At 43.3% G+C, this 16,754-nt stretch overlaps 3 protein-coding genes across 4 annotated transcripts; all 3 read right to left on the bottom strand.

Annotated features, from left to right (window-relative positions):
• Nucleotides 1-813: 813 nt before the first annotated feature.
• Nucleotides 814-7,688, bottom strand: LOC135586557 (protein SOSEKI 3-like). Of its 2 annotated transcripts, XM_065105268.1 has the most exons (9): nt 7,539-7,688; nt 5,127-5,488; nt 4,798-5,031; nt 4,615-4,684; nt 4,419-4,534; nt 3,364-4,321; nt 1,486-1,795; nt 1,335-1,395; nt 814-1,257 (listed from the first exon to the last, which is right to left on the bottom strand). In XM_065105268.1, exons 3-9 carry the CDS (start codon nt 5,009-5,011, stop codon nt 1,211-1,213), a joined length of 1,776 nt encoding a protein of 591 aa, XP_064961340.1. In that variant the 5' UTR covers nt 5,012-5,031; nt 5,127-5,488; nt 7,539-7,688; the 3' UTR covers nt 814-1,210. The 2 variants fall into 2 exon arrangements, with proteins under 2 accessions (XP_064961340.1, XP_064961339.1); XM_065105267.1 differs by having other exon boundaries at nt 4,798-5,488; nt 7,539-7,687.
• Nucleotides 7,689-9,006: 1,318 nt separating this feature from the next.
• Nucleotides 9,007-10,555, bottom strand: LOC103980100 (zinc finger protein ZAT5). Its single transcript, XM_009396387.3, has one exon. It carries the CDS (start codon nt 9,926-9,928, stop codon nt 9,128-9,130), a length of 801 nt encoding a protein of 266 aa, XP_009394662.2. The 5' UTR covers nt 9,929-10,555; the 3' UTR covers nt 9,007-9,127.
• Nucleotides 10,556-12,438: 1,883 nt separating this feature from the next.
• Nucleotides 12,439-15,874, bottom strand: LOC135610591 (uncharacterized). The gene is made up of 2 exons (XM_065105269.1): nt 15,497-15,874; nt 12,439-13,962 (listed from the first exon to the last, which is right to left on the bottom strand). Exons 1-2 carry the CDS (start codon nt 15,587-15,589, stop codon nt 12,799-12,801), a joined length of 1,257 nt encoding a protein of 418 aa, XP_064961341.1. The 5' UTR covers nt 15,590-15,874; the 3' UTR covers nt 12,439-12,798.
• Between the last annotated feature and the right edge of the window lie 880 nt (nt 15,875-16,754).

The following is a 16,754-nucleotide window of genomic DNA, read 5'->3' as shown; positions in this document are numbered from 1 at the left end:
TAAGCTTGATCTTATCTTAATTCAAGCTCACACTTGATGGACTGAAAGATGTTGATGGGTGAATCAAAGAGGAGCCATCATCCATGACTCTGCATGTTTCTGCAAAGATAATGCAAGATTTATCAGTCACTTTTGCACACACACAGCATCAAAAACCAAACCTGTTCTTGTGTTTGATCCTGTCCTGGCTTCATCCAATTTTAACAGGTGGTGGATGATACTCAAAGCTTCAACTATATCAAAAGAATTAGTTGAAGTTATGACTAAGTTTGGAATAGTTTCTTCTGATATAGTTGCAGGCCATTTTCCCAATCAGAAGGAACCCTAACATGGGTGTGAGGGTTCAACATAGTGAGCAACACAATGATCCCATCAAGGTATGAATGCATTATAAAGGTATGATGAGTTTGGGACCTGAGACAATTTATTTGGGAAAGCCACCAGTATAAGGCATTATTCCAAATATTTTTCTTGCAACATAAGAGGACATTGTAAACCCATCATCAATGCAGCTGCACCATTACAACTCACAAGATTGACTGAAGCCAACAAGAGAGAGGCAGAAGAAAATGCTATCAAACTTGTTTATTTATTTCACAAGATACCAATAAGTTGAAGAAAATGGGTATTTCAACGATGAAAACAGCGTTTCATGACCGACATCAGACATCCACGGCATCATTATGAAAAAAAAATGCCTACATATACCGTTGGAAAACAATATTTCAACCATCATAGTTCACCTTTGGCACATGTCAAGCTAGATTCTAGAATGTTCTGAAATATAATAGTCAATCTGAACAAAACTTCACATAGCCAACGAGAATATTACACCCAGAACTTCATAGTGTTCCAATCAAATGGAAATATGTTCTACATCACAAGGCGACATATCATATACAGGGTTTCTTGTCAAAAGTAGCTAATTGCTATGCACAGCTCTCCTTCATCTATAGATTGTAGATACAATGTCATGCAGGCTTGTTATTAGGCCATAAAAACTGAGAAGACTTAGCTTACATAGTGCAAGGAAGACAACATTTCTTTTCAAAGTAACAATTCAACTTCAGGATGGCTTAACAGCCCCAAGATATTAATAAAACAATGGCACTTTTTTTGCAGGTAGGAAACCTAAAAGGTTCTTTCAAGGGTTGCTAGAGAGAACAACTTAGAACTAATAGAACAAGTCGAAAAACTGAACCAATGGCACTCACGGGCACTTTAAACGTTGCTGACAGACATCCCCTTCAAGCGCAGCTGTGAAGAAAGCAGCTGAAAGTGAAATGAAAGACATGATGTGGGAACACTGGGTAACTGTAATCAATCAGAGCTACCTTCACTATCATCACATCGAGATCTAGACTGGATTATAACCCGAGCTCCAGAAGTAAGCCTGAAAGAATAAAGTGAAACAAACTTTTAGGGGCAAAATACCAATAACCTTTATAATTCAGTTTCAGGTGATGTAGGCAATATAACTCAACTTTCTTCGATCTTGATCACCTTCTCTTTTTCTTCTCTGAAAGATTCTAACCTCATGGATAATCCTTTGACTGAAGAATCATCTACTATTCTTTTACTTCCACCATTTGACGAACTGATTGGTGAAGATTTGAATATATCTGGTCCAGCAGAAGAATTCCTTTTATCTGAAACTGGGGACATCATTGTTTCATTCTGGTCATTTCTGGAATGTTTGCTGGATGTAATTTTGATAGTCCTAGGGAGACACTTCGATTGAGCTGAATCCACTGCCTTTTCTTTGTCCTTTTTCATGAAAGGAATGTTGAAGCTCCTGCATCATCAATATTTCTGTCAGCATACAAGAAATATCAAAACCAAAAAGGCTATGGCACCAAGAACCACTGAAAACTGAAATTACGAAAATGACAAAAACAGAAGTGAAAATAGGAAGACTGATTCACAAGGAAATATCGATTAGAAAACAAAAAAGGTCAAAGTTTTTATATGTATGCTAATGGTGATGACAAATCAGCCAGTTATGGCATGGTCAAAACTCAAATTCACCTCGATGCCATATTGTCCTGTACACACTATAACAATGACATCCTAACATGGTAATGGCACAGTCAAAACATTACACTACAGGTTTTATGCTTATCGGCATGAGAAAACATAAGAAAGAATGGTGTATCAGCACAATCACTTAAACATTGGAATGTTCCAGGTCATGGTACAAGTGCAGAAATGAAAGGAAAAATGGGAATATGGTGATCCTGCACCTTGTAACTATAAATCAACACACTATCAGTGGGCATGGACCTATGTCAATAGTATGTTGACAGAAATCCAAATGAACTCATTGGGACCAAAAATCTTGGATCCTTCATCCATTCATCGAGGGACAATTATATCCTTCCTCTCTACCATTGCAAAATTTCTGAATTTTCTTCAACTCTTAAGAAAGATAATTGCAGAAACAACACAACTCTGTATTTTGTTATGATCATCTATCACATATATAGCAAACATTCAGTGCCACATGAAATATATCACCCCTAGACATTTCCATTCTAATGTAATGATTTCATCCACAATTCATATTAAACAATTTAACTCAAGTGAGTGATTTATATTCCCCAAGAAAATATTATCTAGGTTAAGCAGCTGGAAAAGAAAAAAAAAAGCTTCAGTACACTTGCTGAAGGAAGAGAAATATAGGGTGTGCTGTGCGGAATTTGTGGAAAAGAAAATCTGTGCTGCATTATACATCAAGAAATATTTGGTTACCGCTCATTCCAGGAAGATCCAACATACTCAAGTCCTTGCTTTACCATCACTTAAGAGGTCTTTTAATGTCTCTAAAGATATTCGATGTTTGAGGAGGTCCGTTACAATTCAATTTCTAAAAATAAAGTTAGTTATACATACTATAGGAAGAAAGGTTGATATGTTCTCCAAGAGGCACACCCCATGTTTTATGTAAAAAAATAGGCAGGGAGCTGATAAAAATATACTTTGATAAACTTAAAAGAAGGTTAAGTATTTTCAACATCTTTATTAGTGTAGCTAATCAAGAAAAGGAAAAATTTTCTTCTATAAACTTTCCTTTTTCTCCTTTGATACCTGATAATCAATTAAATTTCCAAGCTGCAAAAAGTAAGAGAAAGAATACGAATACGATATGACGGTACAGATAACACTATCATCAAGTGAGGATGAGACATTCTATTCAGCAAACGCGGAGAGACTTCCCCAGTAAACATAATTATGTGGTGATTTTCAGACAATTCAAATTTATGTAAATGAGAGCCAATCAATTGGGCTATGTGAAGAATATTAGTACTTCATAGAAATAATTCTATACCAAAAATTAACTTAAGCATTAAAATTCTGCACTACCTGTCCTCATCAAATAAAGATGACTGTTTTAGATCAGCAACTCCTTCCCCTGTTTCTTCCTTGTACTTGTTTGGTTCAATCATGCTCCCATTGATATATTCCTTCTTTTTCATCTTTAAGCCCATTCCTCTTTGGCTCTCTGGCAAGCAGTTAATTTCCCCCAAAACTATTGGATTGGAAAACATTGGTGAGCTGAACTTCATATCAGTGAACCTTGGCCTATAGGTTGGCACAAATCCGAAGCCATAGTGGTCTTTCACAGAGATTGACCCACATGTTATCACGTTCATGAGCATATTTGTGGCTTTAAATTTTGGCCCAGTTGGCAGGAAAACATCCTCCTCCTCCACAACCCTGAAGTTGTTCCTTTTGTTTACTTCATCTCTGATCAAGGACTCCAGCGTATTCATCTTCCCACAAGAAAAAGGAATACTTGAAAATGTTGGCGGTGGTGATCGCTCTACTTTAACGATCTCAGTCTCCTCCTTTACGCACATTGTCTGCTCGTTTTGGCTCTCGCTGTATTCAAGATGTGGAGGCCTATCATCGGTGGAGACACCGACAACTCGTGTGTTTGTTCCACAAGTCCTCCTTCCTCCACCATCATCAGTTTGAGTCGAGGCATCCTGAGCTCCGATGGGCTTGCAGATCCTGTAGTCCGCTGGGTCAGGGGAACCCAGTGCCGACGATGGGGCAGTTCTACCACAAGGCTCCGGCGAAAAGTTCCCTGAGGAGCCCGATCTACGAGTAGAGGGTGACAGCTCATCTTCTTGCATTGCAGGAGGAGGATTTGGTTGCATTGTCGACGTCAGGGGAAGTTTTGCCTCCTTAATTACCACTGTTGCCGAAGAGGAAGAACAAGAACCTTCTTGGCCTTTAAAACAAACTGGTGGTGAGTCTTGCAGAGGGTGTTTCGGATTCTGGACCTTCACATTGCTTGTGCCGTTATTGTTCCGATCTATATCCAACCAAAGCATCATTCAATCTGATCATATAATTTTGTTTCCCACACTCAACTAGCAATGATTAAGGAGGGATGTGAATCCCCAATGTACCTGGAGGGGTTTGATCCAAGAGCTCCGAACCTTTGAGCACAAACTCATTGCCCTGCGCCGGCAGGATCAAATCGTCCTCGGAAAGGTCATGCCACACGAATCCATTCTTGTAGCTCCTGCATTACCATTACATCATCAGTCAACCAAAAAACCAAGAATCTAGGGTTCTTCCAATCTCAAGTTCGTCCAAGATTACCTCTTGCAAGACCAGGAGTACATGGCGGCCATTTTCCTGCCTCTCAGCACATTAAGCCTATCAATCACATCTACACCAACCCAACGAAGAAGGGAGATAAAAAGAAGGAAGATCCACAACGAATCAAACACAACACAGACTAAAAAGAGACTCTTTTTTGTTACTCAAGATCAAGTCATCTACCTCTGAGGTAGAGTCCTTCGGGAGAGGAGAGGGGGACTTCGATGAAGTGCGGGTGTTCCAGATGTCGATTCCTGCAGAGGTAATACACCACCGGAACTTTTCTCCCTTGCTGCTGCTGCTGCTGCTGCAGTGGGTGCTTGGGAGGCGGCTCGGTCCACACTTTGGTCCTCTCCGGGCTGGTTTGCGGCGCATATCTTCTCATCCTCGCATCCATCTCCTATCTTCAGCTCGAGGCTTGGTTTATGTCAAAAAAGGAAGCTTTTTTCTCATCATGCTTCTGGATTCGAAGGAATTCAAAGAGGTGATCGGAGGTGGCTAGCAATTCCTACCAAAAGGAGGAGGGAGGAGGAGAATGCCGAGCAAGTGGTGTCCAACAACGATGAAGAAGCGGACAACTAATTAAGAGGGGAGAAATGATGCGGCAATTATTGAGGCATACATGAGCTACTGCCGAGGAGAAGAGGAAGAGGAGGAGGAGGAGGAGGAGGAGGAGGTGGTGGGCAGCCGCTCGCTGTCAACACAGGTGGGATGCTGCACGACGTGCGCAACACTGGAAGGGGCGGATGACTGTTGCCAGTGTCATCTCCTTGTGGAGTATGGAGTCCAGCAGACAAAGAAGCCATTGTGAAGGGCTCCATCACCATCATATGGAGTACATCTCCCACAACCATCTACTCCATAACAGTGCATGCTGCAATTACCTCACATATAAATGATAATATGGTAATAATTACAAGTAAAAATGTACACACACATATATACATATATATATATATATATATATATATTTGTACAAATAAAATTTATAATATCAAGTTTATTACTTCCACCCCCTCTTTGTATTCTTGATGGGCATTCATTATAGACATATGATGATACATATAGATGATAGAATAATGCTAGAAAGGTTTGATGCCATCAACTTTTCATCAGTGTTTGACCAACTGTTCATCAAAGTGGTCTTAAAGAAATGCTACTAATTTTCTCTCTTAATCATTAACATCAACAGGAAGAGCGAGTGGAATTCTTGTACTCATGTGAAGCAAAGAGAGGCAGCAGCAGTGCCTCATCTGCTCCTGCAAACAACGAAAGGAAAAGCTAAAAGGAAAGCAAGCGGAAAAGGACTTGAGTGGCAACGCACTCATTGGCACCGTAGCGGACACGCGGAGGTGGTGTTGATGGATGATTTGGCCGCTCTTACTGTCTTCGCCTCTCCCCGTAAGCTTTAGCTTTGGCAATTATTCGAGGAGGAGGAGGAGGAGGAGGAGCATTGCTCCCCACGCCTCATTAAATGCAGGATTGTTTCTTTAGATCACCTGTCTCTTTAGGCTTTAACAGCCTTTACCCGCTTTTAATGGCGTTTTGCTTTGAGAGGATGGTGTGAGCAGTCGGCCAAGTGATTTAGGCTCACTTTTTCCTCTTACCGGTGACCAATTCTTATCAGAAGAAATAGAATTTGGACAGCTTTGATTGCTTGCACTACTGAGGACAAATCTGCTGATGTTTCAGACTCTTACAGATACCTAAGTCAATCAAGAAAGATGAGTTTTTGGTTCCTTGTTTCAGAGAACCAAACAACAATAATCAAGAAATCAGAAAACAGACTGATTGTTTTTTGGCTTTGGAAATCACTGTCAAGACAAATTTTCCTTGGTATTTCTTGTTTAATCTCACTGGACAATTAGAAGTACTGAGATGAATATTGCAGAATTGATCTGCAGTTGGACCAGACCTGTACTTCCACCTACAGAAAGGATCAGAGAGAGAGAGAGAGAGACCCACACACCAATGTAGTGAAAACAGAATTTTGACCAGAGGAGGCCATGAGATGAACACCCACAGGGAACTCTTTTTCTTTTCTAGTGTTAACACCTACATCTTCTTTTGGTAAAAGTCTTGTGGACTACATCATCATGTGAAGCTCATGCATCACTGTTCTTGCATTGTGTGATTGTCTTGAGTGCTACAGTTGATGATTAATGGAGCATGGGAGGCTCATAGTTCATCTAATAGTCAAGTTCATTTTTGATGAAATGTGCAGATTTCTTGGTGCCTTCCATGAGGTAAGCCATGAGTAAAACAAGCAGCAGCAGCAACATGAAGTGGGCTTATTTCTCTCAGAGGAGGAAAGTGGAAGCTCCCTTTCCAGGGAAGGTCACAGGCTGCTGCTGCTGCTGCTTGGTTTTTGCTTTGGACTTGGCACAGGAGTCTACCAAGAGGATGAGCTGTGCCACTGTAGACATCTACTTTGTTTCACGGTTTATTAGGTGTGCAGTGTCTTGTACTTTGGAGCCATGGCCAAAGGTCACAGATTAAAGTACTAAGCTCATGATCACAGATGCAGTTGAGGATTCCTGTAGCATCTCATGCCTACACTCTACTCTGGCTTTGGACTCTCTCTCCAGAGTTTAAGCTTAATCTAAAGCTTAAAAGTAGACTCATAAGAAAGATTATCTTCTTTCTTTTTCTTCTTCTGAAGACAACTACTAAGCCTTGTCAGGTGCAGATCACTTTGACATTTCCTCGAGTGGGTGATGGGCTGCAAGAGCTGACCTCATTACAGAGTCCACCAACTACTAACATGATCCACACCATTGGAGTCCACTGAAGAGCTCTATTCTATTACTGAATCCATCGTCTCACATGGTTTTACTATGTAAGAAATCAGATATACGATTGAGACATGAAGTAAAAGCTAGGCTGAGAAAGAAGACAGAAAGAAGCTGGTTTTAGAACATTACCTTTGACCAAAACGTTGATTCGCTTCTGGACTCCATCCACTTCTCGGAAACAAAATCTTTGGGAAGAGCAGTGAGATTTCTTGTGGTCATTGCTCTCCTCTCCTGACGAGTCCAAATCAGAGAAGGTAAGGCTTCTAAAAACCATGGGTTTGACCTGCAAGAACAACAGCATGGTGGGTATATCGATCAGTCCAAGTACACATTGTTGGCCTTTGCTGACCTAATCCCAGAGCTCATCTGTCGGCATACCATTCAATTCCATGTGAGTCCAAATCATTGAAAGTTGGTGATGTCAACGATGCCCACTCTGATCCCAATCCACCCCAATCCCCATTGGTCAACTATGACACGCCAGCCACTGTTCATGCAGCTCCGGCGAGAGGTAAAGCTAGAAAAGGTTGGACCAAGCTTCGGTTGATCTCAGCATTCACATCCGTTCATGTACATTCGGTTGCTTGCCACTGAACATACCATTATGCATTAAAAGCCTACAGAAGATTGTGTGGTCTTCAAGTTGATATCACAAGATATATCATTCACTGCACTGAATGCAGAGAACTCCACTCCTAAAAGAGTGCGTTAGCAGACCACATGCAAGCAACACAGCCACCAAATAATCAAAGAAGAGAAGGCAACCCACTTAGCTTAGAGCATTAAAGTAGAGAATGAATTATGAAGAGAAGCTAACCGCCCCCCCCCCACCTCCATGTGACGATGTCAAGCTTCTTCTTCTTCTCCTCGTCTTCCTCTTCATCTTCCTCCATGTTTTTGGTCGCTTCAAGCAAAGTCTCCACCTTCTTCTGCTTGTGCTGCACTGCTATAACGTGCACTCAACTGACGCCAACATTAAGCATCAAAGTTCTTGGATTAATTATTATATGGAGGTGCTTCCGCTGACTTGCTCCTCAAGTACTGTCCCCAACTCTTTGCTATGTGATGGTGCAATCTCAACCTTCGGCATGAGAGTGCTGATTAAGGTTTGACACTCCCTAACATGTGATGTGGGCAGTGATGTGTTGAGGAGATAAGCATCAGCAGCAGCCTGTGGATACTTGCACTTCTATCTGGCGCAAGTGCGTGATTGTTTCCTTGGTAGGGAAGGGGAGTCACCTACTTGTCTTTTCCACAACTCTTTGTTTTTATTCCTTTGGCATTTGATATGAGGGGAGGTTGGCTAGCTGTTGGCTTGCAGAGAACTCTCAAATCTCAGTGAGATAGATGAGAACCTGATCCATAACTTTTCCTTGGTGGTGGAGAAACCAAAAGCCAATCTAACTCTCCCATGCATTCCCACACAACTTCCCCTGGTTTTGCTTTTACTTGTTTCTTCTGCAAGTGTACACTGTGTCACAACTACACGAGAGAGAGAGAGAGAGGAAAGCTACTAAAACTCAAAGAGTACCCTTTGCACTCACTCAGCTTTCATCAGCTCAGTGGCTTCCTTCCTTCTCTCATCACATCAAAGACGAATGCAAAGAATCAATTATATATGTTCAGTTAAATACAATTCATTTGATATGCCATAGTTCAGAACAAAGAAATGAAGACAAGAAAGGAGGAGGAGAGGTTTGCTTCCATGTATTGATTGCTCAGTAATGGCAATCCACCAAAGCCGAGGCTGAGAAAACAAGCGGCTGCTGAGTTTCAAAGGGGAAGGCCGCGGCTGGAGGTGGCAACTTGGGTAGGTCTTGGGAGTCATCATCTGATGGAGCGGGGAGATTGAGATCCAAGGGGAGGACGTTCTTCTCCTTCTTGGCCTCCGATGACTCGGTTATGGGGCGGTGCCGCCGCATGTGGCCGCCGAGAGCCTGCCCCGAGGAGAACTCCGCTCCACAGATCGAGCACTCGTGCACCCTGGGCTTGTTGATGTTGATGATGTGTGACGCCACGGAAGGCTTTGCGATCGGAGAATTCATGGTTATTTGTGGGCCGTCTCCGTCGTCCACCGGTGCCAGCTTCGGCTTCTTGTGGCTCGTGCGGTGCCCGCCGAGCGCTTGGAAGGAAGGAAAGCATTTGTCGCAGGTCTTGCACTGATACACATAGACGCCGGGCTTCCCGTTCGTGGTCGTGGCCGTCTCGGTGAGCTTGCGAACGGTGGACTTCTCGGCCTGGCTGGCGTTCTCCACCGCGGTTTCATTCTCTGCACCTGCAACTAACGAACGGCCCTGAGCGAGGAGGATAAGGCAATTGGCCATGTCCTCCTCTTCCTCTGTAACGCTGCTGGAGAGCTCAGCGGACGAGGTAGACGAAGCCGGGGACACGGCGGTTGCTGCGGCCGCCCTCTGCCGCTTCGTCCTCTTGCCTTTGACGATGGCGGTGGCGAACCGGCCATTGCTGTGGCTGTTGTCACTGCTCACGCTATGAATGTTCTGATCCTCCACAGCATCCATCCCCACGTCTCAAGATTTCCAACACAGACGAAAGAGAGAAAACAAAGACGGAGAAGAGAATTAGAAGAAGAGAGTGGGAAGAAAGAGGGAGGGCTGTCGATATATATATATAGAGTGAGTGGATTGTGACCAGGCTTTGTATTTATGTGACCACCATGAACAGTAACCGAGAGCAAGTCCGGCCTGTCCTTCCATTTCCAACCTCACTTCCACACAGCTCATACAGAACCACAACAGAAACGCTAGGGAGACCAACGATCAAGAAAGGCATACTTTGTAGATGGGCCGAGCGAGAGAGAGAGAGAGCAGTGAACACTTGACTGTTACCTAAGCTTCGTTAATAGGAGTTAAAGCCTCAAAAAGACAAGTGGTGAGGCTGCTGCCTCCTCCACAAGAGAGAGAGAGAGAGAGAGAGAGGGTTAGCTTTGAAGGAAACCAAGGATTGTTGATGACAAGATCAGCCTGCTAGACTGGACTCCTCCACAGCCTTCTAATTTCCTGCTCTGCTTGCTTTCTCTTTGCCGTGTACTTAATTGAAGGAGTGGAGACAGTGTGTGGTGTGCTGTTTGTGGTTTGCTGGTTTCCAACTACTAAAAACTGCTAGTGCTGAGAACAGTGGGGACTGGTAGTAGTGGTGGAAGTGTAAGCAGACATCCACATATCTCAGCATTCATTAAAAGCGTCTCCCTCTGCCCCTGTCTCTCTCACCCCCCCTCCTGTTTCCACAGTTCTGAAGAAGGATACAGCTGAGCTGCTGCTAATGCTTACATGATTGAGAAGCAATTGACTTGGATTTGTTTAGGCCTTCTTATTCCAAGTGTTTTGATTTAAGATCGAAGCCAGATAAGCATAAGCCATACTTTGGATTGAGATGATCTTAGGACATTTCTGGGCACCAGAGCAGGATAGATTCATGGCCAACCAAGTGGCTCTCTTTCTGGTCGTGTGAGTCACGAAAGGTGCAAGAAACGCATACTTCTCCAATCTAAAACATGCACAGCTCTCTCACACTTGTTCTACTGGTCTTATTGTAATGGCATGGATGATGATGGCATCATGTTGCTGAATCTTGGTGAGCCAGGAGCAAAATTGCATCTTAGATCCAACCACAGACAACTTGCCCTTCGCTTCAGAAGCTGCATGAGTGGGAAGTGGACTGGAACAACACCGGTAGTTTGCCGGAGAGCACGGCAATCTCTTATACAATAATTGGCAACTTGGCAGCACATCTCACATCAGACAGAGAGAGAAGATGAAGAGAGAGAGGTAGAGATTAAAGGGAATTGTGTGGCATCTGATTGCTGCAATGCAGTCCAGAAACACACATTTCCAACAGAGATGAATTCGGTGGCCAATAAATATGCTGGAGAAACAAAAGAGTCAGAGAAGATTGCTCCAGATTCTGATGAGCATTAACTAGGAAGAGAGTGAATGCCTTGGGACGAGGCAAATTAGACTCCAAATCATTTCATCCATCCTTCGTTTGTGCTACTGTTTCTTGCTGGCTTGCAGCTGGAGAGTCAAACTTGTTTCACCGACTGTCGACCTTTCACCATTAAGCTAAAAGCTTAATTCTACCAACAATCCAACAGACAGCTGCAGAACAGCAGCTTTCGGAGTTAAATATCATGGTGGGAGCTACAAATGATGTCATGGCCACAAGCTCCAACGCTATCACTGGCACTAAATGCAGATGCCGAGCAGCAACAACAGCAATGGACCAATCGTGTGACCAGTTGCTGTGGAGCGCCACATGAAGTTTGTGAGTTGGAATTGATAGGTGTGGCTGTGACAGAGGAACCATCGAAAGATAATGACCCCATAACCACTCATCTTCCCAACTTCAGGTGGACTCTCCCTTCAGCATCCAGTGAGAACTTTGCAGCTCTTAGTGGACAACCACTCCCTTGTTTCCGATGCTACCATTGTGGCAAATGCTTTCTGAGGCAACAGAATGAATGTGAAAGGCATGTCCAACCACAGAGGAGAAGATTAGCTAGGAAAAGGCTAATTGGATTGCCTGACATACTTGTTGATGATGTTTTTGTAGTTCTCAATGAGCATTAATCCAAACACTGTGGTTGGACATGGATATGATGGTGTTCATGGATTATGTTGAAGATTTGGAGGGCTAGAAAACATGGGGAGAAGTCAATTCTCCCCTAAAAGATGAAGACAGAGACATGCTTAATTGTTTTCCTTGATGTAAAACTGGGATGGAGTTCCTGTTCTCATCACAACTACAAATCAACCAAGAGGTCAACAAATATAGGCTACACGACCAAATACCATAAGAATACCACATTGCATGCTGTCTCTTTATGTTTTAAACCTACAAATAAATATATTTAGATAATCTAAAAGCACTCGAATGCGTTGAATTGCAGTGAATGTGTCCAGGTAAGCATACTCGGAAGATGAAGACCTCAAAGTTACATTGGAAGGGGCATGAACCTGAGGATAGCAAGACATATCACTGAAGATAAATTGGATCAGATACATAAAGGCACTTAGAAAAAGGTTTTGAACATACTATATGAGTTCATGAAATATGTTACAAAGGACTTTTGTTTCTGATTATTAGTCAGCAAGAAGGCAAGTAGACTATTTAAGTGTAACAACGGTTAATACAGATCAAGAGCGTGAAATCCTCTCTTTATTTCTGTCCGATGCAGGTGAGATAAGACCATCAGTATTGTCTCGAAATCAAGTTCATATAGCCAATTATCATGCTTCACTGTTTACCCAAACAAAGATATTCACAGGTGGATCATGATCCCCAACATGTCTGTCTCTCGTGACTGATAATGGACCTAATTAACAGTTGACGATCCTTCCCTGATGTACATGAAGCAAAGCAAAATTACCAATCAGCTTACCCCTGGTTGTATCATTGGGAAAAATGCCCAGCTCTTCCGATGTTCAGTTGCCGTGCCAGCGACCTTCTCATTGGCCCACCAGTCTGAACCAACATTAGGCTCTGAAGCAACACCATCTGAATTATCAAATTTGAATTCTTTAGCTGGAGTAACAAAAGGCTGAGCTTTCTCGGGCAAGTCATGGTAGGTATCATCAATGCTGATTCTGCTGCTGTTATCGGTTCCAAAAGAAGGATTGGCTTTGTCATTTCTTGCAGTCAATATTTCTGATTTACCTTCACCTGACATTGCTACTTTCTTTTCCAAGCGCCGTGCAAACTCTTCTGCAGTTAACTCAAATGATACCCTGTGATCCATTGTGTGTTCATTAATCTTAGGCACAATAGCAGGGTCCACTACTGATGCAGCTGCTGATATCTGACCATCCAAAAGTGATCCATCATTTCGAGCATGTCGGGGTATAAGTTTCCGTGCAGCAATTCCTTCAGCACTTAAGATTTTTGGTGGTTCACCAATAAGGAATGATTGGAAGGAGCCAGCAGCAGAGGAATAGAATTCAGGATCAGGGAAAGGCGATGAAGTACCCGAGCAAGCCGAACTTGGTGATATGAGGCAACCTATTGGGCTTCCAGGATAAAACTGGTAGGATTGAAACTCATACACTTCACTCTTCTTACAGTTAGCATCGATGGAAGAAGTCAACAGTTTGGCAAATGGTACCTCAGGCGATGAAGGGGTTGTGAGATGGAAAGGTTCCGGTGGGGGAGTAAGTGGAGCAGTCGACGGTTCAGTTGTGAAGGTGGAAAAGACAGGGGGTGAAACTAATTGGGTCTCATTTGCATAGGGCCCAATAGCAAAGATGGAAGCTGGGCCACTTGGAGAATAGGAACTTCGTGACAAAGCAGAAAGAGATACAGGACCTGCAGGTGATTGTGTTGCAGATGGGATACCTGATGGCAGAAAGGATGCTGGAGAAGAAGGAGGTGCAATAAATGGAAGTCTCACTTCAGGTGGATGGCTTGGATTACTACGTGCAGAGGCATCTGACACAGAAAATGCTGGTTCAGGAACAAGGACTGCGTGGCTGATGCGCCTGCCATTTCCATGACAACCAAAGCACCAATACACACTGAGCCAGGCAGTCCATCTTTTCCTCTGGCAGTTAAAAGACAAATTAATATTGATGGAATCCAAAAAAGTATATATTTGTATAGCATTACTAGCATAGTCTGAAAAGCCCATGAACTTTAACATGCAGATGGAACAAATAGAAGTTCCTCGCAGATTGCAGAGACAGAGTGACTCAACATAATTCGCAGGATAACACAGACCTAAATATTTTAAGATGTTGTGCCATTAATCCATTCATATTAACCCACCCAGTAATGGGCAGAGGCCAGCTATCTCATAATTTATGATGCTAAAAGTTAAAAAGGGCTGCCTAGTGGTGAGGCTTCCGTTTATGCGAGATTTAGGAAGACCCAATGCATGTAGTCTAATCTTGATGCTAAATAGTAATTACGTATAGCAAACATGAAAGACATTATTATTATTCTAATATAAAGAGAATAACAAATCATATGCTTCTGAAATTCGATATGGAAGCCCAGTTACAATGAACATATAGAAACTTTGCAAGGCTTGGACACATTGGTGACACAAACTTTTCCATGTTTGACTAGTTCAGAGGTTGGCTTCCCTCCTCTTCTTGAAGAGGTCTGGGGGTACTCATCCTTGTAAAGGCAGTGCCCAGGTATTTGCATCAAAATGATTGATTATGTTCCTCCATGTTATATCCCTTTGCTAACATATTGTTTTTCATGATCCTTCAATTGCTTCATTCCAATTGTTTAAGGGTTCAGACGTAATAAGATGCAAAGTTCTTGCACCCAAGAGAGAGGCACAAAACACAAGCCAAAACAAAAACCTTGGTGAAGTGAAACACATTTAGTATGAAAACATACCGGTAAACAACCATAAGAAAAATAATAAAGAACAAGGTGCACTAACCATTTCCTGTCATTTAAATAATCAAAATATTAAAATCCTTGCTTAATTAACTTGAGTAGTAAAGTGTTGTGCTGATTGGAAAAAAATACAATAAGTGTTATCTTAACTGTCATCAAACCTACAAGATAAGCTATTTTCTGAAGCAGTATCTCGAAAAGTGAAGATATGGTTCACCATCTCCTCCTAGTGTTCGAATTTATAAACCCCGAGATCCTGTTCTCAGTATTAGAGAGCATAGTCGATTGTTTAGATCAATTTAATGGAACAAGACCTTTTTGATGATAAGCATTTACATAAGTATCAAGCTTAAGGCATCCTTACAAAAGGCCACATAATCTACATATTAGACACACTCTATATTCATCTCCGATCACTGATATCAGTTCATAAACAGTTGACTAAAAATTATACAACCTCTAAACAACGAAATCCTACGAAGAAGCAATTGAAATCTAGCATAATCAAATCCCTGAGCAGTTATAAGCTCCCTGCCAAATTAAGCTGATCCGAAAAATTCCTCCTTTAAGGTACCCTAGCAATTATACACCCCAAAAAAAACCGTTCCATACAACAATTTCTTGTAGATCTGAACTGATTAAGGTGAAAAAAATTTAACAACATTAACAACCAAATTAAAAACTTAGGGCACAAGAACAAGGAAGAGAGAATGACAACTAACCGGAACGGCGACCTGCTGAACCCGGCTTTCAGCAGAGACGATGGCCGCCGCCGCGGCATTCACGGTCTCCACGCTACTATGAATCCCCCTCATCTCTTCCCCTTCCCGATAAGAAAGAGGAAGACTTTCCCAAAATCTACCCCCAAGTCCCCCAAATCCCCCCAATCACGTACCACAGTTCCGGCAAGAACAGCTCAAATCCCGTCGTCGAACGTGAATTTGCCACCGCGAGACCAAAATTCCCGACAAGAATCGCCTAATCACCGAGAAAAATCACTGGGATTCGAGAGCCGAATCCCCTACGGAGGGGAATTGGAGTTGGGAGAGACGGAGCGAGAGAGACGGGGGCAGTGCGGAGAAGAAGGCGAGGTTAAAGTGGGGGTTGAATGAGCCGAACCATTTTAAAGAAAAAGAATCTTCAATTTCCTGCAGAAAAAAATAAAAATAAAAAGCTACGAAGGTCAAACACGGCACCAAACTCTTGACTCCAAATCTGCATCTATTTACCACTTTACCTACCCGCCACTCTCCCATTGCAGATTCCTCTTCAACGCATCCAACGCGAAACGAACGGTCAAGATTGTTCGACTCCGCGATAGTAAATGGTGTAGAAGGGTGAGGGTAATTAAGTAACTTTACACGCCAACATCACGTGTGCCTCGACGACTTGACATGATATCGGTGAAAGCGTTTTCTCAGCTGTTCGTTTCGTCGCTCGCGCAGCTCACCCCACGTGCGCCCGCGGGGGGCCCGCCGGGAAACCGCGTGAGCTCCACCCCGGTGGGCCCGAGAGGGTGGGGGAGGGACGGCTGGCGGTAAGCAGACGGGTTCGTGGTGGGTTAAACACGGGGACGCGAGGAGAGAAAGTGATTAGTGGAGTCATTAGACACTAATCTTTTGTTTATGGTGGGGGCTGTCGTCATCTTCTGCCTTCGCACGCTGCGGTGTCGGGAGTTGGCTGTTTGACTTTGGAGTTAAGCGACGGACGGGGTGACGTCGGGGTAGCCGTGCGCATCCTACGAGGGCCTTTTTCTCTTCCACGTGTCGTCCCGATAAGCTTCCCACGCGAGGCCACATTGGCAGCCCATGAAGGCCCGATTCAATTGGACCAGCCCAAGACTCATCCCGATCCAAGCCGGTTCTGCTATTGAGCGGCTCAAATGTGGGCAGACCGAACCCATCTAGATGCGGCGCAGCAAGCTGGGCGGGCCGGTTTATGTCGGTTCAATAAGCTCCGGCCTAATTGGGAAGCGTAACG

Source organism: Musa acuminata, chromosome BXJ2-4, assembly GCF_036884655.1.
Source record: "Musa acuminata AAA Group cultivar baxijiao chromosome BXJ2-4, Cavendish_Baxijiao_AAA, whole genome shotgun sequence".
In the NCBI taxonomy this organism is placed as follows: Eukaryota; Viridiplantae; Streptophyta; class Magnoliopsida; order Zingiberales; family Musaceae; genus Musa; species Musa acuminata.
This window is presented reverse-complemented; position numbering and strand designations above follow the sequence as displayed.